The sequence below is a fragment of the Motacilla alba genome, chromosome 3 (genome assembly GCF_015832195.1).
Source record: "Motacilla alba alba isolate MOTALB_02 chromosome 3, Motacilla_alba_V1.0_pri, whole genome shotgun sequence".
In the NCBI taxonomy this organism is placed as follows: Eukaryota; Metazoa; Chordata; class Aves; order Passeriformes; family Motacillidae; genus Motacilla; species Motacilla alba.
This window is the reverse complement of record NC_052018.1, coordinates 45,796,819-45,823,759: the sequence shown is the minus strand read 5'-3', so window position 1 is coordinate 45,823,759 and position 26,941 is coordinate 45,796,819. Positions and strand designations below refer to the sequence as shown.

General features: G+C 40.1%; 2 protein-coding genes across 6 annotated transcripts in view; one reads left to right on the top strand and one right to left on the bottom strand.

Moving 5' to 3' along the window:
- The window catches only part of CDC40 (cell division cycle 40), a 36,542-nt gene extending 16,387 nt beyond the window's left edge, over window positions 1–20,155 (bottom strand). Inside the window, exons 1-4 of the mRNA XM_038131332.1 lie at window positions 19,849–20,155; window positions 11,550–11,636; window positions 10,192–10,321; window positions 1,191–1,274 (exon numbers count right to left, since the gene is read on the bottom strand). Coding sequence (XP_037987260.1) covers window positions 1,191–1,274; window positions 10,192–10,321; window positions 11,550–11,636; window positions 19,849–20,043 — 496 coding nt within the window. The 5' untranslated portion in view covers window positions 20,044–20,155. The remainder of the gene's footprint in view (window positions 1–1,190; window positions 1,275–10,191; window positions 10,322–11,549; window positions 11,637–19,848) is intronic.
- A 407-nt stretch (window positions 20,156–20,562) lies between these two features.
- WASF1 (WASP family member 1) overlaps window positions 20,563–26,941 on the top strand; it is an 86,714-nt gene continuing 80,335 nt past the window's right edge. Inside the window, exon 1 of one of the 5 annotated variants that reach the window (XM_038131327.1) lies at window positions 20,563–21,008. The gene's annotated coding sequence lies outside the window, so the exon portion shown is untranslated. Of the gene's footprint in view, window positions 21,013–21,514; window positions 21,714–26,941 lie in introns of those variants that run through there. The other 4 variants (XM_038131326.1, XM_038131328.1, XM_038131329.1 and 1 more) reach the window with 4 other exon arrangements.

Here is a 26,941-nt window from a genome sequence, read left to right as displayed (position 1 = left end):
GCCCTCTTTAAAAAGTCTGTCACTACTGACAGTCATCTCTCTCCAACCACTATCATCTTCTTTCATAGAAATACTAGCTTGTCACAAATATTGCACCCTCAGAATTTCATGAGTCAAAACCACTATACAATATAGATATGGGAGGAAGAAAACCCTGTAGGTAATTATTTTAACATCTTTTAAGCTTTTCAAGCTTGTATATACAATTATATTCAATTTTCAAAAAAGGTTTTTCTGTAGCAGCAGTAATATTCATCTAGTGCAAAAGAGACAAAAGAAGCTTTACACAAACAAGGGGAAAATAGGCAATGTAAAAAGTTAAGTAGCGATCAGAAGGAATCACATTAATCAAGGGTTTTTGCAATGAAGTACGAAATTCCATTATGAAAAAGGTTTTTTAAAATGGTTTAATCTTAGTTATCTCCTTCTTTGGAAGGAAAGAGTGAAATAAGCTTGGATATATTCTGAGGACACAGAAATAAAGATCCTTTGTATGCCCATGTGAATAGGATATTTGAAAAAGACATGCAAGAGAAAGCATAACCATGACATTTACACAGGTACAGTTTTTCAATGCAAACGAATCCCTTTGAGTGTTAAATATCTTGTATCAAAGTATTAATTACAAAGCCCATGCCTCTGGTAGTCAATCCTCCCAGTGGCATGCCACGCTGTTACCATTTGGCAGCCTTCCAGTGGTTTTTCTTTCCCAAATAACCCAAAGAGCTTAACTTTGCTAAGCAGAGATAACCTGCAGCTCCCAGTAGGAGTGCCAGAGGTTGCACACAGAGTGATCAGTTTGCTCCCGAGGAGCAGTTATGGTGATTAGCTCAACATACAGGTATCCTAATGCAGGCACATGACAATGTTAGCTTAGACAGAATTTAAAAGGACCAAAAAGCTGTTTCAAATTGTAATGATAAATTGTATTCATGCAATAGGACATTGTAAATCCTATTCTGAAATTTGTCATGACAATCTGAATAATCTGCTACTTCAAGAAAACAAAACACTCCAATATCTCTCTTCCCCCTCTACATTAAAATTGCAACAAACCTCTTCTTTATTGTGTTTTTGGATATGGGTAAGTCTCCCATAATACCTTCCTTTGCTAATACCTACTCCATTTCTTAGTAAAGAAGAAATTAAAACAGTTTAAAGTAATTTATACAAGATTCTGAATTAACTACCTTGATTTTTTTCAGCTTCTTCTACAGATCCAATGTATTTGGTAGCAGCTTCAGGGTTATCTACAGAGGGATCTAATGCATAACCTGGAACAAGAAGAAAAAAAATACTGTTATTTCAAGCTTATCAGTTTTGTACAACTTTTACTACTCTGTCCCTCTGCAAATTCTTTCCTGTTAGCTCTGAATGAGCTGGGGAATGATGAAGGATTGAAACTTTGGAATCCCATTAACTTTTCACTTGGCCTGAGTATAAAAATTACTATGAAGTAGTACGGTGAGGCCCTTGAGTACATACTGCTATCAGAATTCTTAAATTTGCACAATACAGAGAAATAAAGAAACATAATAGGCAACAGTTAACAACATAAGATACATAACATAAGATACAAAGGGTGGGTAATCACAAGAAGCCAAGTAACAGAATCTGGTGGGAAGGGACCCCAGGATGCCCCTGCTCTGAGCGAGGTCAACACTGAATTCAAGCCAGTTTGCTGCAATGCAAACAGATTTTGAAATACCATAGCAACCTCTTCTTGTAGTAACATAGCATAAGGAAAAGACTAGCTCCAAATCTTATGTCAGTGCGCTCAATATTAAATGGATGCTGCTTTAGTGCAGGGCACTGCTCCTTGGTTTGCAAAGCCAGTGAGTCACGTGGAAAGGAGCCAGTGGCTGCTGCATACACAGAGCCCTCTGGCTTCAGGAGCAGCCTTCTGCTCTGCCCACTACTTCTGCTGGGTCAAAGATTGTCATCTTTGGCAGTCCTGGAGTGGCAGCAGCTGGAAGGCAGAGGATAGAGATGGGAGAAAAAAAAAAAAAAGTTTTCTAGAGCTTTGTGTGTATCCTGTCTCCCAGAGGACAAGTTACTTAATCCTCCTCCTGCCACAACTGGGAAAGCTTCAACTTGAAAGGAGTTGCTTTAACTAATGTGGATGGTACCAGAAGCAGCAGTCATGGACTTTAATTTTCAAAAGAATTAAGTATTCCCATCTTCATTTCCTGACTACAGCTATTGAGCCTTGATAAAAACAAAACAGAACAACCCCAACCACAACAAAATCTGCTGCATTTAGTCTTATACATGATTTATAAAATGAACAAGCATTTCATAGTTATTCAGGATATTTACAATTTTAATACATATATCCATCTTTTTTTCTCCATTTCTCCTGAAGCGGATAACATGATCTTGTAAGATAGACAAATAAATTCATTTGGTTTCCAAGGAACAGGTGGTGCACTGAACACTTACTGACCACCATGGCTTTTTTTCTTTTGGGAAAGGCTGCACCCTGGTGGACACAACACCAATTTTTATTAAATATTAAAGTGACAAAACGTCTCTTGAGGAGTCAATGAGAATTCCTCTGTATCAAGGATGGAAAAAAAATAAATATATATATTAAGCCACCAGTAAAACGCACATAATGAATTAAATCCTACAGCATACAATCCACTTCCTGTATTTTTGTTGATTCACAGAGACAATCATGAGCAGGGGGAGTTTATCCAGTCTACTCTGGAGACCAATGGCTCATAAAGGCACATACAAAGGCATACAAGCTGAGAACCTATCAACACCATTCCAACAGCCAAAGGAAATTGTCTCCCCAAATATTTTTCAGAAAGACTACTTTCCTAGAACATGGTCCAGTTAATTTCTTTTTAACATGCTGGGAAAAAAAGTACTATTGAAATTAGTGGAAGAGCCATTCCAAGAACATGGAATGTATTCCCAATCCAAGTAGAGCATTCCACCTGCCAATCAGCCCTGTAGTTTCAAACCTGGTAAAACCCAGCTGTGGAACAACAACTGTCCAGATGATCCATGAATACAATATAGGGAGAGAAATATACACCAATGTCATCTTACAAAATATACATTCCCACTATCCCTCTGTTAAAAAATAAAATACTTTATTCTAGACTTTCAGTAGGATTTACTTCTATGGAAAACCAAACTGAGCCAACACTGCAATCAGACTTGCCCTAATTTACTGCCTGCTTTTACTAAGCCACTATTTCAATGAGTTCCCATCCAAGCTATAAGGTTTCTGTTAACAGTAGAGAGATATTACTTTGGATTGCTGTCAAAATCAATACAGTGGTTTACTTGTCCTCCAACTGTATTGACACCATCTCTGGGACTCTATTTGCTTGGTACTTGTAAAAGAGGGACAGTATTCCCATGAATAGAGCCCCTGGGCCAAGCACAGCTTCCCGTGGAAGTGGAGACTTCTTATAGTTGAGTTGAATTTGGTCCAGCATCATTCTCATAGAAAAGCTCTGAACAATTTCTACTTTCTAGTGGATATGTGAAAGGGAATATTTTCCTCCTGGCTGGGACTCCTAAACGCAGCTGCAAAAGACAGCTTGCTTTTATCCTACTCAGCTGGTATCCCACATAATGTGCCCTGACTTCTATGTCTCCTTCAGTTTTCGTTAGGAGGCAGATATTTCCCACAACATTTTAGCAATGAAAGATACAATTCCACCTACATCCATAATTTCAGTGCACCTGAAAATGGTTGGTTAAATAATTAGACTTTGATGTGCATTCCAGAAAGACAGCTCATTAAAGCCTGTTTACACCTCACTGTGCAATGCAGCACATAGAGACCCAAAGTAGCTCAGGTATGAGGAAAAATACAGCTGGACTAACCCACTCTGCACTGGCATCTCTGCAGAATCAAAGTGATCAGAGAATAAAGTGCCTACAATTGTTAACAGGTAATAAGTGACTGTAGGTGTTGCATGTAACATGAGTAGATTAAAAAAAAAAAATCACAAGTGTTATTTGCAAGGCAGTTATTTTAGACTCTTAAAATATCAGTGTTAGTGATGACATAATCCTGCTATAACCAAGTTACTGAGTACTCAGAAAGAGCTTTGAGATTCATTACACTTCAATAGAAGACTATTTCTTATTAAAAAGGACATTATCTTGTGAAGAAGAGATTTAAAAATACCAAATGTTGCATGACTGAAGCAGTCCACTATTAGGATGAGCGCTGATGCTCAAATAGTTATGAAATGGCTAAAATATTAATGAACAATTTGTGTGCAGTATGTAAAAAATAATCTGTAATTCTGCTTCTGACAAGGTATATGTGCTCATATACAGACTTTTTTATCAGTACTCAAAAGGGAATTTTCAAGAAAAGAGACTCCTTCAGCTGAGAGCACAGACACAAAAGAATAAATGTGTGCTGTTAGGACTTCCTGGTCTTTTTTTTTCCTGGTCAAAATGCTCCAAGGAATACAACATTGAAAAAATAATGCTAGTTAAGCATTTTAAATCATAATTTCTTGTGAGGGGGAATTTTATTTTCTAGAGAGACAGCCTTTGCTTGAGAGTTAAAATTAAAATAAGAAGACTGCCTTACATCAATGGAATCAAACTAGGGTAGATCACTTAGGACTGCAGATGCAAAACTGGTTACCAATTAAGAAAAGTCAGACTCACACAGAGCAATTATTAATGGTTTTCCATTGAACTGGAAGAGGACCTTTCACAAGATCACAAAATGCCTACTTGGACTGTTTTATTCAATGTTTATTATGGATTATGCCATCAGAAGACTCTTTTCAGGTAGCTGTAAAGGCCATTAAGGTCTCCCCCTCAGGACTTCTTTTTTTTTTTCCCAAGCTAAATAGTTCCAGCTCTCTCAGTCACTGCAGATTTTAACCCTAATGTGAAAACATCTCTGGTGCCTGTGACAACTTCACTTTCCCTAAATCCTGGAATAAGGGGAACCTTACTGAGATAGGTAGGTCTCAGTTAAATTAAAAAGCAGATGGCACTGAGGCTGAGAGAGTCCTTTTTGATAAAATATCTGGAGTACTTAAAGAATACCTAAAGAAATAGAATACTTAAAAAAATACTTAAAGAAAGTAAGTGATTTGCAATGACACACAATCTTTAGAAACCCATATCCTCAAGAAAAAGGTAGCACAGAAATCTGAAATCTCAGGTAACAGGGACAGTAATAATCAGAGAATCCTATTTAAACTGAAGGCAGGGAAATGGAAAACCCAGGCACACATGCAAAACAAGAGGCGCTAAAAGTAATAAATTGAAACATCTTGTTTTAAAATAATAAAGTAACATAATTGGTAGGACAGTACTGACATAATTGAACATAGGATATATGCTTTACCAGATAGAAAGAATACAGAAATAAGAAGGTCATGCCAGTGGGGAAAAACATGCTCTATGCCATAGAAAGCTTAAATACAAATCAGATTAACAAGTTCATAGTGTTAATAAGCATTAAATGATCCTGTGGACTGAAATTTCAGGTCTAAGTAGTGGTGAGTACAGTTGCCAGAACTCCCAAAGTGACCATTAAGACAGAAAATGCAGTAACCATGAAATGGTAACAGAGATTAAACAACAGGTGCCAGGGAAAGAAGCACAGTAATAATGACATATTTTAGTCATCTCCTTGCAGCAGACTGCACAAATCTCACACCGAGATGCGATGATTTTTACACAATGTTCTTGTACGATGAAGCAGTTATGCCAGAGACTCACATGAAAAAGAGTCAGTTTAGCAGTGCAGGAAACTTGATTTTAAGATATTCTTTCTAAGGACACATATTTTAACAATGACCATAAAGGGGTATAAAACTAACATTGTTGACAAAGCAAAGGAAGATATAAAAACATTTATGACAATGATTTCAATCTCAAAACAAGAGGGCTATATTAAGACAAGAACTTTAAAAGGAACAGAAAGTGAGCATCAAAGGGTAAAGCCTTTTTCAAATGCAGGGGCACTTCAAAGACACCATGTAGGAGAAAAAAACCTGATGCCTGCCAGCTAATAAAAGATGACTTTAAAGCAATCAGAAGGAAGTGAGCACTGCTGAATAGTAAGTTAAGAGAAACTACTAGAAATAAGAAACTATTCTTCAAAGAGTTGAAGTTGCACCCAGATGTGGAAAATACAAAGACCAAACTCCAGCAGACAAAGTAAACACTACACTAAGGCAGCCTGCCCCCAAAAGCGATGGAAATCTTTTAAGATATAAAAACTAACACTTGTCCTTTGTCAAAACTGGCAGGGACAGAAAGTGCACCCAACAATGTGTAGGCCAACTGATGATCAAGGACTGAGAAGAGCATATGTGAGGGTTGTATTAAACACATGTTGATTATAGTGGACTCCTGTGCCACAATGTTGCTTTATGAGCAACATGACACTGAATCTACCTCAAGGTGAAATGCAAGGAAACTGGAGAGTCAAATAAGCACTAACAAATCGCCAGGATCAGAGGCAGTCACCCAAGAGATCTAAAGTCAAATCACAGTGCAGATACTCTCACCTAATATCACCTCAATATGACAGAAAAGGAATGTATCAAATACAATGCTGTCTTTCAAAAGACGTTTCAGAGGAGATATGGAGAATTACAGATCAACCTGCCAGACATTTGTAAGGTTAGAAGATTCAAGGAGCAGAAACTACAATAAAGAAAATGAGTATGCACTTGGATGAACACTATATATTGCAGGAGAACAGACACCACAATTTTCTCTACAGGTAAATCACAATGAGAAAACCTCCAGAATATTTCTGAGGTGACAATCCTGTGAAAAGGCAAAGCTTAGTTGATCTTGGATACCTTTATGAAACCAAGTTAGACTGATTACAGGGTGCCTCAATGATATTTTAAAAACCCACAGGTCCTTACATGGTCAATTGATAAGAAGTTATTAAAACACTGTCAAGAATAAATGGTTGGTTTGCACAGCACAGGAAAGTTGCTGGTGGATTCATGCTCAGGCCCATGACATTAAACATATTGATAAATGATCTGGAAAAATGGAGCAAGTAGCTTTGAGCAAGTTACCCAGAGAACAAATTCACAGTGAGAATAACACATAACCGCTGTGCACAGCTTTGCTCTCCATCTTAGGAGCAATACAGTGGAACTAGCAGAGATACAGAAGAGAGACAAGGACAGCCATAGGCATGAAAAGGCTGCAACTGAGGAACAAGAAGATTGATCAGATCTAGCCAGGTGGGAAAAAAAAAGGAGACTGAGAAGAAGCTGTGGCCAAGATCTATAAAATAAGAAATCACACAGAAATGGTGAATAAGAAATGATTGCTCATTTAATTTTCCAGCATAAGAGACATGGGGATATGAAGCCAAACTAGAAAGCTGTTACGTTCCACAAGTTTGAAACACAGACACTTCCTCACATAAGGGGCTGCTAAGCTGCAGAGCTGCCTGAAAGAGGTTACTGTACAAAGAAAAATTATACGGGTTCAAGAAGCAGCTGGAAAAGTTTGTCAAAAAGAAAAACCAGAAAACTCCCAACAAGTTGCCTGAAAAATAATAAATATATAAGCATTGCCCTTGGTTGATAGACTGCGTATTGAAAAGAAGTATTCAGATGTATCACTATTTTCTTTCTTCCTTCTTCTGCTCCTCACCAGATACCCATTGCTGGCCACTCGTCTAATGGAATAAAGGGCTGGAAGGACCCTCAGCCAACGACAACATGGATGTTCTCAATGATGCTATCTAAGCATCACAAGAAAAATGTGCTTTTAAGAGTAAATATTTACTGCACAAGAAGTAGATAAAAAAGACTAGTTACCAAAAACTACTTAGGTTTTGTTTGTGATTAATATACAGGTTTCTCAATGAATATATATGAGCTTTCAGGATTATAAATATTATAAAGCTGTCTTTTTTTTTTTTTTTTTGGTGAAAGACACAGAGACAGTTGAGATGTTTTGGATACATGATCTCATTTACTACCCTCATCCTTCTCATCCTTCATTTACAGTCACTGCTTATCTATTTGCCAGCCTTTGCAGATTTGTTCGAGACCTCCTGCCTTAGTGCAATGGTGCTAAACAGAGTAACAGAGACCAGAATTCTTTAGAACTGCAGCTTTTAAAAGAAAGGTTTATTCCTGTTCTTCTAATAGGTTATGAATCAGTCTTAAAAAGATTTATGGCTTGGGTTTATGCCTATCAATTTTACTTGCATTTCTATACTTCCTATTTTCTGAGAAGACATTTATTGCATCCTTCCAAATGGAAAAAGAGACTATTGGAAGTGTTAATAGGTAACTTTCTGCCAACTTAAAGGAGTGCTGTTTTCAACAGATCTTCTACTGAACCAGAATATCATGCTCACTTACTGCATCTTCTAGCTTGAACTTCAGCTTCTCAGCGCTGGTTCTTGCTGTTTAAATTGCCTGTATCTCAGCCTTTCCCTAGTACCATTGTCACTGTATCCAGATCATTATCTGTTCAACATTTCTAGAAAGCTGAATGCTAGCTACACAGTTGCCAGTGTTACAAGGTTTAAAAATACATTTTTATACTCACTTTTAATACAGCTTTCAAGACACTTGCTATACAGCGATGACATAACCAACAGAAGTAGTTTTGAGTAGACTTGCTAGCTTTATCTTTCTCCAAATGAAACTTTTCAAATAAAGAAACCCAAATGAAACACTATATGCCTACAGGCACTTTTTCCCAGTACCTATTTTACACACACAAAAATGTTACATTTAATTTCACAGAAAAAAATCTAATCTGTCTATCCAGATCTTGAATAGAGGCTCCTACTTGGATTGTCTGTCAAGTTCTAATATCAAAATTACAGTAAAGTAAGTTAAAATTAAGCTACGAAACTAGATATTCCTTTCTTAATATTGTCATTTTGGTTATAGTCCACATCCTAACAACTCAGTGAAAAGTACCTAATAGCTAAAACTATGGAAGAGGAAAATTATGTCATTAATATATTTCAATTTTCAACATTTACAAGAAAGCTTGTAATAAAACTCAAGTACAAAGGAAAATTGAGTGTGGGATAGTCTCTGATGTTAGGCATTTTCTTCCACTGTAATAGCTGGCTACCACAGATGTTAGCAACAAAGTCCCAATCTCATGCATCACAGAATGCAGTAAGTGAATACAGGCATGTATAAAGCCCTAATGAAATTAAGGATACTTGTTTAGGAAGGTAATTTTTGAGGCAAAACAGTTTGCAAGAAGTAGTATTTTGAATGTAAATATGAATAAAGATGCAAATCTGTTGTGCAAAAGGTTGAGTGTTGTGACATTTTAAGTTAACACAGGAAGTATCAGATCTTGCCTAATAAACTGAATTTCAAGTATATAAAGGATACTTCATCTGAACAAGCACTTGCAATCAAAACAGAAATGAAAGCTTACAATGAAACACAGGAAAGAAAGTAACCATTGTTATATGTAAACACATGGCAGTTTTATTCTTTCAAACATGGGCAAAAAAAATGTTTAGAATCCATAGTCTTTCCATATTTTTCCTATCTAAAAAAAAAAAAATCAATTTTTCTTACAATTCATAAAAAGCCTGCTTGAACCTCAAGCTTCCCCAAGACTCAAATGTCTTATTTTTCAAGTGCCACTATTTACAAGGGAAAATGTTATCCAAGATAAGAAAGCAGTTACTACACTGACCACCAAGACAGTTCTTTAGGTCTGTGTTTGCCAAGACTGTTTCAGTAATGCATTCCCATTCTCTGCAAATCTGGTTCATTCAGTTTGTATCAAGGGGCAGCCACTGAAGAACCTGACTACTCAGTAAGGCTTCCTTATGGTTTAGAGGGAGTCAGAATCACATGAAGGAATATATTTGCATAACAAATCTACAGTTAGTCATATGAGACGTGTGAAATTTTGATTCATGTTTTCTACACTTGATGCAGCTAATGGAAGGATTAATTAAGAGGGGCTTGCTAGGAAATCATACACTGGATTACAGTTCAAAATGGAATCACAAAATTAATTTTCCCAAATAAATACTATGATCTCTATTCATATGAATTCTTATTCAAAAGCCTTTCCCCATTTAACTAATTCTGATAAAAAACAGTTTACAGAAGTTACAGTCCTATTAATTGTTCTATCAAGACCATCATGATTTTTCCAACCTGGGTATGATAAAGATGGAGGTGAATTCCACTGTTAAGGACTTACCATAGGTTGCAAATGTTCTTCTTTGTTGTTCAAACATGAAATCGTTGATGTGAGCTGGTTCTGCATATCCAGAAAGCATGTTTCTAGGTGCAGCCATTTGCTGAGTCCTAAATGGGTTTTCTGGTCCAAACTTCATAAAAAATGTTAAAACAAGGTGGAGCAGAATTAGTAATTTGTTATTTTTTTTGCATTTACTTTCTCAGAAAAAATATCCATAGAAAAAAAGAGACCTGTCTTTCAAAAATGGTAATGCAAAACTACTTTAACTTTAAATTTCTTTGTGACTACTGAATAAGCTTCTTCATCTGTTATTTCACACGGTAGTTGATTTCAGGATTGAACTTTCTAGCACAGAGCTCAGGTTGATATGGGCTACTTGACTTGTTGATACTTGACAGAACCAACACATACCATCACCCAGTATGGGACCAGTTCAAACATTCAGAAGACAAAACCCAAGGCTGTCCCACAGTAGGTCTCCCTAACTAAAACATTTACACACAGCAGCACTGAAGCAAGTTAAAAACAGTACTTTTGTTCACACACATCATGGCTTTGATATGTTGCAAACTTGCTTATGAAAAGGTCAATTTATGTGGTTCCTCAAAAGGTTTTCTAAACATAAAGCATAACTAATGTAGAAATTTGAGACTGATGCAGTATTTGTCTACCTAGAAGGCTAACCCCTGGTCAAAGAGAAGAAAAACTGTACAAAGAAGTTAAATACGGAAAAAAAGTTAAATGCTTGAACAGCTATTTTTATCTTTCAGATAGACTGTCAGTTATGAGAAAATGGAAAGTGGTTCACATGGCACCACGCAGTCTAAATTCAGTCTTAAAAGGTTTTTCACTACACAAATTTAGCATAGCTCAAGTTACTAAATTTCTTAATACTGATGTGAATAATTAAACTGAAAGTACTTTGATTTTAATGCTAAATCCTCCTCTTAAAAGTCTTATATCTGTAAGTCTTACAAATGTTAATTTTGCCCTAATGAGCACAATGAATAAATAGCAAAAATGTGAAAATAGTAAAGGACCACTCAATGCAGTTCATGTTTAACTCAACATCTTTATAATGCTATTTTCCCAGCTTAATTTTTAATTTTCATAGCCATAATTCTGATAAACATTTTAAGACTCTTCTTAGAAGAGCTTTATGCAGAATATTAAAATTCAGGCACTAAAAATACCAACACACTTGTGTAGAATCTATTTTTCGGTTTGCCCAAACTATATTCCAAAATGCAGCAAGCATCCAAAGAAGTTGTCTTATAGGAAAGTCACACAAAATTTATACAGCCTCTTTCCTTTAAGCCAAAGGCACTTCTGCCCTAAAAACCAACATTGTTTCTTACCTCAGGTGCAAACATAGTTTCATAAGTGGGATTGTATTGAACTTCCTTGATAGCAGGATCAAGGTGGACTCCTGTTTCCACATCTTCCTGAAATAAAACAGACATATTAATAACCCATTTTTCACACACAGACATTTAAATATATGACATTATCTTCTTTCAGTCCCAATTAGGGCTGTAGTACAAGTTGACACTTCCAGCATTATGAAAGAGAAGAGTACCTTGGCCAAAGTTTCTATTTTACAAAAATATTGATTGCAAAACCAATGTCAGGCGGTCACTGAGAAATTTGTCTAAAACACTTGAAGATTTTTGCATGTGAAAAATTATTTCTTTTTATTTAAAGATTTCATGCAACCATTTTAAAAACAGCAGCAAGATTGAAGGAAAGCTTTGTTTTTAGGATGTTTGAAAACCAGACTTGTAAAGAAAAACCAATTAAAATGGTCACAAATTTATTATAAAGTTATGAAATCTAGAACTCTACAAAAGGTAGAAGGCAGAAACCACAAGTAACTATTCTGAAAGACAGTTGCAAAGAAAAAAATTACAGATCAACATTACATACAAACATTAAGTATAACAATGACTTTCACAGAATCCAGTAATCCCTTATTTCCAAAAGGTACATTTTTATACTGAAAGGTATAAATGTAATTCAGCTTTAGTACTTTAACGCATTTGCAAGTCTGTTGTGACAAAAATTTAACTTGATAGATGAAGGGACAAGAAAGAGGGATTAACCAAAAGAATAACTTCAAGCAACTCACAGGGGAAAATTCAGAAGGGCACATGCAGCTGAAATAGAAGACAGAAGAAAGAAAATGGCTGAAAAGGTAGCAGGGCCCAAAAAGACCCCGTTTCAGAGCTTTATGAAGGCTCTTTCACATCATCAGAACCCCCTTCTCTCATCAAGACCTCAGTTAATGAAGGAGAATGCTATTTTGCAGAATTATTACTGCCATTGCTTCCTGTATCTTTATTATAGAAAAACAGCAATTGAAAAGGACTCAGAATGTGCTCGTATACTGACAAAATCCCTAGTAATCATACTGAAAATGCTATCTTAGCATCATTGCTTAGTCAGTGCTTACCTACAACAGGATCCCAAAGCATTTATGACTTACAAAAGAAAGTGGCACAACAGAGAACCAGATTTTAGCAGTTGCTTCATTAACAGAAAATTATCTCAAATAAACTCAATCTTGCTTTATATTATAGTATCTCGGAAGAACAAAATGGCACATTTTAAACTTGTTTAATATTGTTAGCTATTCTCTGACATAAGAGAATAGCTAACAATACCAGAAGAAGCTTTTTCTCTCCCCAATTCAACAGCAGGTCAATTACAAATTTGCTCATGCATACAAGACTTAAAAGATTTTAAAACCTGATTTTCTAGAACACAGAAAAGAAAAACAGTACCTAAAGATCTTTGGCTTGTTACCTGATTATATTTGATTAAAACTGCTCGACAAAGGAAAATAAAAGAATGTCCAAAAAAACTCAAACCAAAACAAAAACATGACATCAGCAATCCCACTAATTGTTTTTCTACTAAGGCACTGTCTTAGTAGAATTGTTAAGTCCAACCAGAAAGCTTTACTCTCACCACGACATCAATTATTTTAACAGGCAGGTCCAGCCATTGCAATGATCTTGTCTGAATTCTCAGCCCTACCAGTTCTCGGCCTGACCTCATTTTTCTATCACACCACCCTTCCAATTCACTGGGCTTGGATGTCAACAACTACTGGTACATTCACAGCCCCGACTTTCATACACCATGAGCTTGCCTGCAAACAGCACAGCAGGCCTAATCCTGTCCTTCAGCAAAAACCCCACACACCCCCAGTTAGAACAGGAGCATACCAAAACCACTTCCTAACCTGTGTTACATAAAAAAATTACACTTCCTTTCACTGCTCCATGTCATGACATTTTCCACAGACAGCTTTTTCAAGTCACATCATACAGCTTACTCTTCCAGCTACACCTCACATCTTGTCCACAAAACATTTGAGAAAATAAAAAATTCATGTAACAGATAATAAGGCAAAGTTTATCTGATCAGTGGTTAGTGACATTTAAACAGTGATCAGCTTACTTGAAATTAGGACAGGTTTTTTCGTGCTCTTTAATCTGAAAAAGCAAAAAAATCCAGATTTGCAAAAATGCCAAGAATTTTTAAGTTCTGCTATTTTTCCTCCTCTTTTCTTCCTGTGAAGTTCTATTCTATGCTGCTTGGTAATTGAGAAAAGAAACAGATTGTGCCATAAAAGCTGATCCTCTGCTGGAGGATTACAGTAATTCTGGTTCTACTTCGCTGCTGGTGGAACAGTGCTGAGTCACTTGAAAGCCACACAATATGTTCACTCCTAGACCACCACAGGCACATTCTTTCTGTGTGAAAACCGCCGAGCCTTGAAATTGCAGCACATGTTATATTTATAAGGGCTACGCTCCTCAAGACCTCCAGTCTTATTCACGTTTTCATATATTAGGGCATCAAATGACAATCCCCATAACACGCTGCTGAAGCACATAATGGTTATCTTTTCATTACGTCATTTGGCTTTAAACTGTGTAATAATTTGACTGTGGTCCAACTACCCACTCTATTTTCTCAGTATTTTTTAAAAATGAAATGTTGATAGGAATATAAAGTATTGGCACCACATGTTGCCAAATGTTAGTCCATGGCAAGAGTTCAAATTGCAGCAGACAAATTATCCTTTGGTCAACATCTGGTAAGTGCCATTTTGTACAGCATTATGAGACTCTAGTAGGTAGCAGAAACATTAAAAATACTAACTAGCCCATCATTCATTTCACCAATTGCCAAGCTATCTGCATTGCTGTATTTTGGTTGTGGCTTAATTTTTTTTTTCCAGATGAGAGGAAAGAACTCATTGGCAACCTCTCCATATGGTGAAGGTCTCTGGGTACAACTGCATGCACCAGAGGACCATTTCAGCAGACCTCATCTTTCTAGGACCCAGAAAGCAAGAAAAAGTACTACAGGTCTCACAACACTGTCCCTTTATGCTGGCAAAAGCCTTAACTACATGCACTCCAGATGCATTTGCCATAGCTTCAGCTGACAGGGAAGGGATCACAGGAGCAGCAGTCTGGCAGAGCTGTGACTGAGATAAGTAATCTAAGAGATTGCCTCTCTGCTGTGCTGTAGCTTTTCCTTTGGTCACAGGAATGATTTATCTAAAAGCCTAAGGTGAGCAATCCATCATGTAACTTATGTGCCAAGTGTGACACAAGTGGCTCTGTGGGATGGGAGATGATCACTAGTCAAGCTGAAAGAGGAGGGCATCTGTGATTTCAGTGAAGGGCTAAGTATTGCCCTAGATCACTTCTACTCTCAAAGGCACAGGAACCATAAAAAGGGGGGTCAAAAAGCTCTCAAATAGATACAGTGTTCCTTTGGAGAAAGTGAAAAGTTCAGCTGTATGACTGGCAGAAAAGCAGCTGGTGTTTGCTGCAACTCAGAAATTGTATTGATATGGGCTTTATGGCATGCTGTAATAATATCATTAAAGGGTTGTACACCCCACATAACATGGAACCGAAGAATTAAGGTTTTAGGAAGTTATGTTTTATTGAATATGGCTATTTTGAAAAACGTAATAGAAAGAAGCTGCAAACTTAGCTGTATGTGTCACCTCTCTGCTTTTCTCAGCACTTGTAACAAGCATCCAACTGAAATACAGTGGCTACGCTGGGCACCATGTCAGGTAAGACACATGCTACTGAAAAGTGTTCAAAAGGGAAAAAAACCCACATAATTGAAGGCCTAAGAAAATATGACATGGATAGAAAAATTGAGCAATCTAATTCAGCACGGAAGAGATTCAGGTGATACAACTTTGCAGAAATAAGGACAATCAAAAACTGAAAATGCTCACTCCATAGACCCACTGAAGTTTGGTAGACAGGTTGAAATGAATGTCTGCCCACAGAGATGCAAGAATCACTGCTGATGCAAGACAAAAAGAAGCAGATAATGTCATTTCACCAAACTACTTACTTCGTTGGTATGTTGTTTTGGGGTTTTTTAATAGATGTGATGTCTACTAACTTGCAATATCAGGTTGCTTTACAGTTCAGAGATGATTTGATAAGGTAAAAAAATTCTTTTGATAGTTAAATGCTGTCCTTTTGCACCTTTTGTTAAACAAAACACAATCACACTATTTTGGGGGAATGGCACACAGGGCTGTACTCTTGAGTATTAGCATTGCCTAAGGAATCTCTCTTGAGAGAGGAAGAAGCTTTTGATGCTAAGTGTAGACAAGGGGGTGCTTCATTACAACTCCCCAGAGATCACCAAATGTCTGGCTCCTTCCAAGGCGTGCTCCTTCAGTCCTAGCACAAAGCTTGGCCACTTTAAAGCATGAGAAAGAGGACAGGAAATAGAAGGGATTTTAGACTACAAATACAGTAGATCAGATTAACTTTTCTCCTTAACAGGTTCCTTAAACATGCCACAGTCCTCTTTCTCTTCAAAAAAGCTCCTACCCAAATGCCATAAAACAATAGTGTTACTTTCTACAAAAATCAATTTATAGAATAAAAAATAGTTCCGTAATAAAAACTTTTGTTTAAAAAGCTTGCTAGAAGTTTATTTATGTGCACGCAAGACAAAAAAAAATTCTTAAATTAAACAGCAGCAAAATCCTTGTAACAGGCAGCAAAGTGAAGCCTTAAATAAAAAGACCAAGGTGCACTGTGTACTGCAACACTGGATGGTAACTCTGTGTCTTAGAAAGAATATAATGTGGCTTATTTTTTCCAGCTTCATCTCATGCAAGCAGAGAGTTTTGATATCTATATGTTGGGTGTTTTTCTTTTTTTTTTTTTTCCTGGACATTTTAGATAATAAATTTACAACATTCCATTTCCCCAGGTAAAGTCATTACTAGTTAGCCAAATTGCTAAAAAGGGCAGGCTGCTTTGCATAACATTTAATTAGTTTTAAATATCGATCACATTAAAATGTGGAAAATTAAGCCCAGATCCCATGAGCCACTGAGACTTAAGCAGTTTGTCACTTATCTATTTTTGCCTAAACCACTTGGGCCGTCAAATGCACATTATCTCATTCTAAAGATTTACAAATTCATTACCAAGAGATAAATAGCATTTGCAGTGAAGCTCCAACATTAACACATGGCTGTTATCAGCTTTTATTCTTTCTACCCATTCATCCACTCCTAATAGTAAATTACAGCCTCACTAACTTCAACAGAATAAAAATAAAAATAAACCAGCAAGAAAAGCGTATGCTAAATGGTTTTGTTGAACTAGGCTAGATTCCCAGGATCTTACAGGATGACAAGTTCTAAACATCTACTCTCTACAAGATATTTTGTGTCCAAGAAAGCTGGAAAACCCACCACGTCAAAGAAGACAAACATTCTTAACAAGTAACGCTTCCCAAGTCTACTGAGGTTCAATCACTGCTACAGAATTGTCACATGCCACTTTGTATCTTTCTTCTCTCCATTGCTAGCGGAATTAGGTTTTAAAAAACATTAAGAAGAGTGACTGAAGTCTATTTCCTCCCCTTATGTAAAACTTTTCTGGAAACCTGCAGAGTGCCAAAGGTAAACTAGATTCAAAGGGAACTGACACTTCTGATCCCTTCTCACAATAAAGGCAACACAGATCCTCCAGCTCCTGTACTGGGCTGGGCCAGCCTAGTTATTTTAACCCAGTTAAATGTCCTCTCCTCACGACTACTGAGGGGCATGCTGTAGAGAAGTATCACAAAATCTGCTCCGATCTGAGCCTTACTCTGGACAGAGATCAAACAATAATTGTTCTCTCAAAAGTAAAGCTTATAGACACAATGGTTCCTGTGAAGTGATTTCTCCACAGAAAGTGCCATTTCCTGAATTTCCTTCTACATTTATTTCAAAAGTGAAGATAGAACTGTCAGCAGTGTTAGGGTGATTTTTCATAGAAGGAGAAACTGTAAAAAAACTAATTATAATTGGGTTTGACAACTGCCTGGCTGTTGGCAACTGGGCTCCCTTCCCTTTCTTGAACAGCCTCTATTTACAACACTGTCATGCTTATCTACTGCTTGATGATGTATTTGGAGAAAGAAAATATCTTGATTAACCTGTCCACTGTTCCCACAAAAGAAAGCATCTGCCTTGTGGAAACATGGCATCTAGGGGAGAGTAAGAGCAGAGCAAGGGTGTATGATGATACTTCTGCACTCTCCCAACAGCCAAATATTTTCAGGTCTTGGTGAGACCTGAGGAAATCTGTGTATTTATTGACACCTCATTCCTCAATGGATTTCTTCCAAGTACTTGTCCAGACTCTCCTTGTAACAAAATTCTTCAACACACTGTACTTCTTGGCCTGACAATAAGCTCTACTACACATTGCATGAAGAGCTGCATCCTTTTATTTGCTTTGAACCTAACTCCTACTAGATAGCTTGCAATGGAAGAATCAGTGAGTATTTAACTCCCTCTATGTGCCATTTAATGTTTTTGTAGGTGTCTGTCATATTTTACACCTCAGCTGTCTCTTTTGGCCTTCTCATTACCTCCTCATACAGAAGCAGAACCCTTCCTCAGCCCAGCTGTCCCTCTCTGAATGTCCTGCAGTTACAACCTGTCTGTTTCTGCATGAAGTGACCAGAAGGATAAACCTTCATCCTCTGCTGTTCCCTCAAGTGATTTTAGTGGTGCTAAAAACTGTAAGAGAAACATGCAACTTTCATCCAGTTTAGAGTGAGAGTAGAAGTGTTACTGGATTGGAGTCACCAAAAATTATAGCTGTTATCCAGTATGAACAATTTAACATCAAGATCAGCAACAGACTGATTTCAAGAAGCAGAATGTGAGAAGAGGGTGTAACAAAAGCCAGCCCCTCAAACCTTTAAAACAGTTACCAACCAACAGTTACAGTACAGCTTTGAATTACAGAATAATTACTTTCATAGAAATGTGACTTTATGTAACTAGGATATACTTGCAAACAAGGACTCAGCAGATTTCGATCGAAAAATTAAATGCATGTAGGAGTAACATCCTAGGGCTTTATTTGATATGCACACTTCAGGAGCCCAAATGCTGTCAGCTCAATGTGCTAACAATGACACCTGCTATTAAAGAGAGTGAGGACCCATTTCTGTTTAAAACACACATAAGTCTTCGGCCAGTTCACAGGCCAAAATTTGGAACCAGAAACAGCTAAAACAGAATGCAGAATACCAACCATTTCAGATTCACACTCTCAACTGCCAAAAATGCAAGCTGTGGTTACCAGTAGTTGCCAGTCCCCGATCAAGTATGTAAACCTTTGTGCTGGCAAGGCAAAGGGAAAACTTGCTGCTACAGGCCTAAGGGTGGTGGAAGGCACATCCAGTGCTACTTGGCACTTATCACTAACACCAAGGAAATATTATAGATGTTAATTAGGATTTCTTTTCAAATGTACACAAGACAGCCTGCTGGATGCTGCGACTTGAGAAGACAGATTTCCAAGTCTCTAAGAGATATACAAATGTAGTCGCTATACACAACACAACATCTACACAAAAATATGATAAATTAAGATGTGAATTAACTAATTCTTTCACAACAAAGTGAAAGAGCCCATCCATCTTTTGGTCACTAGGCAAGAAACTTCTCTGAGCATGTGGCAGCAGGACAGTAACAGTAACAGTTATCACGGCCAGATGCCTGCTTTTGATTAGAAATTTGTTGCCTATATAAAAAATCCCAAAGCTAAACCAGCACCCTCTCCCCTCCCTTTCTGGTATCACAAAAGTGAGCCAATGTGTTACTGAACTCGGAAAAGTTTTCCCCAGCAATAATGACACAGGGAACACCAGCAAGCTGTCAGGCTGTCCTTTAGAAGGGAATTCAGTTGCAGCCATACTACAAGTATCGACTTCACCCGGGAGAACTACACAGGAAAACACCTTGTACAGGGAACAGCAAGCAGGTATCCACAGTAATCAAGGCACGCTCTGAGATGGAGCTAACGCGCTTTAATAAACTTGACCCCCAGGGCTGGAATCCACGGGAGCTCCCCGACACTCGCCCTTCCCTCCACAGCTCCGACCCCCTCACCTCCAGGCAAGGCAAGGCAAGGCAGGGCCAGGCAGCAGCAAAGCACCCCTACCGGCACCGCGCCCCTTCTGCCCCGCCTCCCCAGCCTGGGGCTGCTCCAGGGCTGCCCGCAGCACTGTCCCGAGGCCGGCGGGCGGACACACCGCCGGGCAGGCGGGCGGCCCGGGCCCCGCAGGGCTGCCTACCTTCACGGCTACTTCCGGGGCCGCATCGACGGGCAGGGCCGGAGGCGCGGCGGGCGGCGCCCGGAGGTGCAGCACGGCATCGCGGCTGGCGAGCACGGCGGCGGAGCGCTGGGAGCCGCCCTCGGTCTCGGGCTCCGAGTCGGGCTCCGAGTCGGAGCCGCCGTAGGAGGCGAGCGCGGCGATAGCCGCCGACATCTTGGAGCGGGGGATGACGGGACGGGCAGGTCCTGGCAGCTCCGCAAGGCTCCAGGCGTCCCTTCCCCCGCAGAACGAGCGGGGTGGAGCTGCGTCTTAAAATTGTGGCTCCCTAAAACAGAAAACACGCTCTAAAGGAAAAATTTTGTTACGGGATATACAGGCGTTTGATGGGAGAGCATCCCACTTGGCTTGTTGATGGTGCTTAACCTTTCAGGACTCTGCAGCAGGACTACAAGCTCCAGCATGCAACGCGGCGCCGCGCTCGGAAGTTTCCCTCCGGCTCTCGCCTATCACTTTGCGGCATGGGGAAATATTCAACAGCCCGGGGAGAACTCCAGCCGCCCACTTCTTCCCCCACACAAAACGTCTTCGCCGTCTTTTCGACAGAGGGCAGCGGGGAGCCCGACCCCGCAGGACCCCAGTTTGTCACCCCCGGGCTCCCACCGCCCGAGCCCCGTGCAGTGCCCCGGGGAGCTCCGCCTCCTCGCGCTGATTGGCCGCCGGCACACCCGGCTTCTGTTACGCCACAGCGGCGGGACCCCGCCCCGCCCGCGCCGGGGAGAGGGAGCCCGGCGGGCCGGACTGTACCACCTGCCCGCCCGCGGGGTGGGGGGCGGCGGCGCATGGACCAGCCCGAGCATCGAGCGGTGTGGGGGGGCGGCCGGGTTCGGCCGCCGGGTAAACAGCGCTTCCCCCCCGCTCCCTCCCGCCCGGCTCGGCGCGCCGGGAGAGGCCCCGCCCCCCGCGCGCGCACACACGCGCACACACACAGAGACACGCGCGCGCTGCCCGGTGTCTATTGTGAAGCCGCCGGGGACGCTCCGCGCCCGCCGCCGCCGCCGCCCCCCGAAACACGGAGCCGCCAGCTGGGAATGGCCGGCGCCGCCTGAACTTCCAGCGCCCCGGCGGCCGCGGAGGGAGGGGCTGAGGCTGAGCGGCGTGAAGGTGCGCAGCGAGGGCAGGCGAGTAAGTGCCCCCCGCCCCCCTACCTTCCTTCCCTCGTGGTCCCTGGGGCGGGCGGCAGGGACCGGCCCCCGCTCCCCATCGCCGGCGGGGCTGCGGGACGCGCCTACCCCACAAAGGGACCGGCGCTCGCCAGGTGTTCGTCCCCTCCCCTTTGTCCGCGCCCGCGCGGGGGGCGGCGGCGGGAGGGTGTGATGGAGGGAAGGGGGGAAGCACGCCGCGGAGCCGCTTTCCTCCGTGTCCCCGCCGCCCCCGCGGGCAGGGGCGTGAGGGGGGCGTGTTGCGAGGCGGAGGAGAGGAGGGGGCCGCACTTGTGCCGGAGCGCGGCGCTTTCCCTCTCGTTCTCCCGCTGCCGGCCGCCCCGTGTGCCCGCGGCCGGCGCGGCGGCGGGATCGGCCGGCGGGGAAGGTGCGGCGGAGCGGGGCCGGGGTCGGCGCGCGGGCGGGCGGGCGGGGGGCGGCGGGGTGACGTCACCGCCGCCAGGTGCGGGAGAGGCGCCCCCTCCCCGCCCGTCCCCTCCCGCCCGTCCCCGCCGCGGGCACCGGCGCCGGCGAGGGCAGAGGCGCGGACGGGCGGCGGGACCGCCGGTCGGAGCGCAGGGGGATTCGGTCCGATTCCAGGGCAGAGCTGCCCGCTGGAACACTGCTACCATTGTTAGGAGGGCTTGGAGACCGCGGGGGATGGCCGGGAGCGAGGAGAAGCACGTAGGTTCCAACTTCTCCCAGCCCGCTCCCGAACGCCTTCCTGCGCGCCCGCGGACAGGTGAAATGGGAAGGACGGAGCGCCTGGCTGTACCGCCAGGTGTGTGCCTTGCACACTTTTGCACCTGGAGCGGTACAGTGCCATGACTTCCCTTCGGGCCGCATGTGCTTTCAGAATTAAAGTGAGCACACAGTGACATCTAATTGTGACACAGTGGCATTTAATCTGATTTAATGCTCTACTTTGAATTTTCCACCCTTTTCAGCAGTCACGTTTTGAAACGTTTGTTTTCTTAGCTTGAGAAGGTATCAGTTGGTTTTATTTGTTTTTTAAAAAAGGCTAGAATAAACGTAGAGGGCCTATAGAAAGTGTTGATAGTGTGGAGTGAAGCAAGGTGCTGCATTAAGATCTGTTCCGTTACACACAGGTATGCTATGTCTTTGTATGCTAGAACAGGATTTGAGGTAGAAGTCCCACAGATTTCGACACCAAGACCTTTTGTTTGTACCTCCAACAGCTGAAATATGCTACATTGAACTAGCATTTCGTATGGTAATGAGCTGACTTTTTCATCTTAAATCTATGGATGATGAATCCATAAGTAAGGAAAGCTATATGATGCTTCACATGAATCACTGCTTACTAATATCAAAAGGGGTTCTTCCACTGCAGTCAGTTGGTTTATTGGCAGCAATTGTTAACTGATTCCATATGACTGCATTCCTTTTTCTCTTGGCATGCAGATCGTAGGTATTGTCTGAAGTTGAAAGGTGTGCTTCCTGAAAAGTGAAAAATTTCAAGGCCTGTTTGTGCAACCAGTTTGTGAAATTTTATCTGGAGAACTGTGTTGAAAATCATTAAGGTAGTTCTGCGTTGTTAACCTTGAATTTTAAGTGTTTGATTCACAAGCTTTGGTAGCTGACATAAGTATGTTCAACTGTGTTGTGTGCAAGCATCCAAGTTCACTTGTCAGTGAAACGTATTCATCTGGGATTCTAGATGCTTTTGTTGCAGAACCTACAAAAATCATTTACTCGTTTAAGTTAGCTGCCTTTCTGGGGCCAGCAGTAGTAGATAAGCAAATACATGAGAAGGCTTTCAGGGCAATACTGTCTGAAGTTTCTCATTGCTTAAATAGTAGCGAAGATTAATTTTCAGCAAGCAAGCCAATGCAACTTCTGGGTCTGAAAAACTGACTTGACTATGCTTTGAAAGTGTAAGTGGCTAATATACACCGTGATCTAAAATCTGGTTTTGTCAAAAAAGCTGAGGAGTTGCTGCTGGTTATTTGTGTTGAGCTAATATACTGGCGTATCTTGACTATCAACTGCACGTTTGTAATTTCAAGAAGGGGTTGGTCGGTATAAAACAAACTGAAAGGATGATACAGCTTTTCTAAAAAGTTCTGCTCATTGATTACTGTGTGCTGTATGTTCTCTTTTAACTGAGTTCCACAAAATGTGTGATGTTATGCGTTGGATGCTGCTGGTTCCGAGGCAGACTGAAGCAGTGGGTGGAAGGTGGTTTGGGTTGCTTGGCTCTGCTTTCCATCCAGCTTTTTCACTGCTGCTTTGCCTTGCACTCATTTTGCTTCTCTTGCTTTAATTTTCCAAAGGAAGATAAAACTGTCTCCCTTTGTACAGCTCTTTTACATGTCAAGAGGGCCTTTTAACACTTGTTTGTCCTTACTCCTAGTGGTAAATACTATACCAAGTATTAGCATGTCTTTTCCCCTGGTGAAAGAGTAAGAAGTATTTTAAGAGTGGTTCCTTGAGCAGTAGAAGCCTGGCTTTTACTTTTTTTTTATTTTTCTTTTTTTTTTTTTTTTTTTTTTTGTGGGTTTGTTCAGGTTTTTTTTCAATCCTGAGAGTGGTTGTAAGCTCTAATGGAATTTTTTTTTAGTGCAGTCTCATCCTTTTGTGGATCGCCTCATGTCCAACAGGGTGTTAATGCATTCCGAATCCTTTCCCTTGGTCACGACAATCACAGCATCTTGATTTCACAAACTTAGCATTTTATAGGTATCTTTGAGAATTCTACACCTCTGGCAATTTTGGTTGGATTCAGCCAGCCAGTTTCCAAGTGGAGGAACACCCATCCAACACCCCCCCCCAAACACTTCCTGTTTGAGACTGATTTGCCTCACAATTTGAGGTACAGTATATTAGATTTAAAAATTTCACAAATTTTCCTGCACATCAGTCTTTTTCTTTCCTATAGTTGATCACGAAATCTGTTTCTCTCTGCTTTTAATGTATTCTATCCTACTTTCTTTTCCCTTTGCTTGCTCTTTCATAGTTCTTTTTTGTTGCTTTCCATGATGGGCATGCTTTATATCACACCCTGGTGCTTTCAGCTGGTTTTTCGTCCCCACAGAAAATGATGCATATAATTCTACTTATTCTAGTTTTTTCCTCTATATTTTTTAGTACTCCTAAATTGCTATCAGCCCACTTGCATATACTCTCACTTCTCATCCACCAAGATCTGTAAATCTGCAGTTTGGAGGAAAGGGAAAAATAACCCATGATACTTATCAGACAGAGGATTGAACCAAAATATGAAATTCTTTGTCTGTGGAAAATACAGCATTTGAAAGAAAATGAGGTTTTTTTGCCTCTGTTCATATGCTTTTGGGTGCTGAGAAAAGGTATCATGATGTGAGTCTTACCAGGTTACTCTTACTGCATTAGGATTGGGCCCTTTTATTAGCACCTGCTTGTGTGTCTGATGCATCTCAGTGTGCTCCAATTTAGCTGCTTGGAGACTGAAGCACATTTTATAACTCGCGCTCTGCTATTTCTACCTTGGAGCCTCTGGCTGCTGCAATGGTGATAATACCCCTTTTCTAGTTTTTGTTATTTTGGACTATGTCCCGGATTCTGAAAGATACCAAGGCGCCAGATTGCAAAAAGAGTTCTCTGTTCCAGTACATCTGTGAATCAGTCTCTTTAAGTTTTTTGGAAGGGATCTTGAGGTTGTCTGACACAGATTACATGCTATATATTTCATGTTTACAAGGTGTGGTTTCAAAGGAAGAATGATATGGGATAAGACTGGAACAACTTAGACTGTTGTACTTATTTCAGATGACTTTGCAAACTAAATAATATTTGTTGCAGAGCCACCCCTTCTCTAGAGGATGGAAGCTGTGCAGCTTCTTCGAACTACTCGGCTACATATGCAGTACTGTGGACTGCATCTTACAGCACAAGCAGAATGAGTACTGTGTCAGAGAGGCAGCAAAACTAATTATAGACTTCTGGGAATATAAACTTAATTAGCATAATTACAAATTTATATTGGTTTTCTTAATTCTCTGAAAAATGCTTTTTTAAATCTGTTAAAGGACAGAAAATGTCATCAAAAGTGTATACATTTCTGAAAACATGTGCCTGTATTTTGGGGGGAAGCCAGATTGACAGCTTGCTTGTCTATTGGTGTAAGAAATTACCTTATATTTTCAAAGAACTACAGAATAACAAACAAATGTAGTTACATTTTAGCAAAGCTCTTAACAAAGAGCAGAAATAATGGAAAATTTTCAATGAGCTTATACCTTTTTGTTGGCTGACTTTTCAGTTAGATTCTATGGTTGCGACATGAATTTAGTCCTCCAACAGCTGATCCCATGCAGAAGTAAAATATTTTAAATGCCCTAGCAGTATGACATTTAAAACTTATTAGAAAACAGGAATCTATTCTGAAGCCAGGTATAGGTTTTTGGCATATAATAAAAGACATTAAATTCTGTTGAAAAGTTTTTTTTAGAGCTAAGGCATTTGTACTGTCTTTCCCCCTTTTTTTCTGCTCTGTGGAAAGCTGTGTTCATTTTCTGCAGATATTAATAGAGTGTCTGTTCTCTATTTGTCTTTTGTTTTCACAAATTGGAAAAACAAATTTGGTAGAGAATTGGTCAATAGATTTTAAGTTACTGAAGGAGACTTTTCCAACAAATACTCTGCAAGGGGTCTTAAAGTTTGCGCAGGGAACAGGTCTGGAAGTAGTTGGGTGCTCTTAATGAAAAAATATGCACACATAATTCTCATCCTTTGCAATCACAAATGCCTGTAGATAGAAGTATGTGATGACAACAGACTGATGGTGGACTCAGTAGTACTAACTGAAATCACAAGTAGTTGGTACTGCTTCTGCAGTGCCTCACTAATCTACATGGGGTTTTGATTACAGTAGTAGCAGAGTGGATTAAATATGAATATATTTCTACTTTGCATACACATTTAAAAAGTGTAATTGAAGGTTCCTCACACCAGGCTATTAAATGAAAAAGCCATGATATGAGGAGGTAAAATATTTCCATGGATCACAAAAATCTCTAAGAGGAATTAACAGAAATATTAACTTATAGGAGACTTAATTTTTCCTCTTAAATATTGAACAGGAGCTGTCCAGTATATTTTATTAGTCATCTGTAGAATTTGATTCATAAAGTAGAATTGTTTACTGAATTGTTAAAAAACAATTTAATCAAATTCATAAATATTGGAAAGGTCATCTGAGAAGTCTAAGCAAGTCTTTGTGAAAGGACAGCAGGATGACAAGTAAAACTGCCTGTTGGTGTAGCAAACCAGTGTATTTTGGAAGCAGAAAATAAGTTTCCATTTACATGTCTGAAGAGTTTCTAAATTAACAGTATTAATATAACAAAAAAAATTGAGCATTATTACGGTTTGATAAGGTACTGTTATCCAAATTATAGCTGTAATTAGAAGTGGGCAAAAAACCAGAGAAGGAATTGCCATTGTATACAAATTCATTAATTCTTATCTGCTATTCAAAGTGTGTTATTAACTGTCAATTAGTTTTGAAGAGATAAATCACAGTATTGTAAAGAGTTTGATGTGATGGATATGGCAGAGTTTTTCAAAAGAATGAAAAGATTGGCATTATTTACCCAAGGAAATGAAAGAAAGTGAGGAGTGGCTATAAAATACATGTGAATTTAAGCTCTCCAATAGTAGATGTAAAAGCAAAAACCCCTTCAATCAGTAAAAAGCAATTTATTGAAGCCATACGTTTTTTGCAAGGAGAAGGGAATTGAGACTTTTTCCCTGTGTCTGCTAAATGCATCTGTATTTCTCTCGAAATATGTATGTATCTGTATACCTGTCTGTCATTCACTGTTGGACTGTTTTTCTTGAACACACAGAACCAGCTTAAACTCCTTGCTTTGTTTGCTTCAAACCAATAATTTGAACTTTGTTCTTTC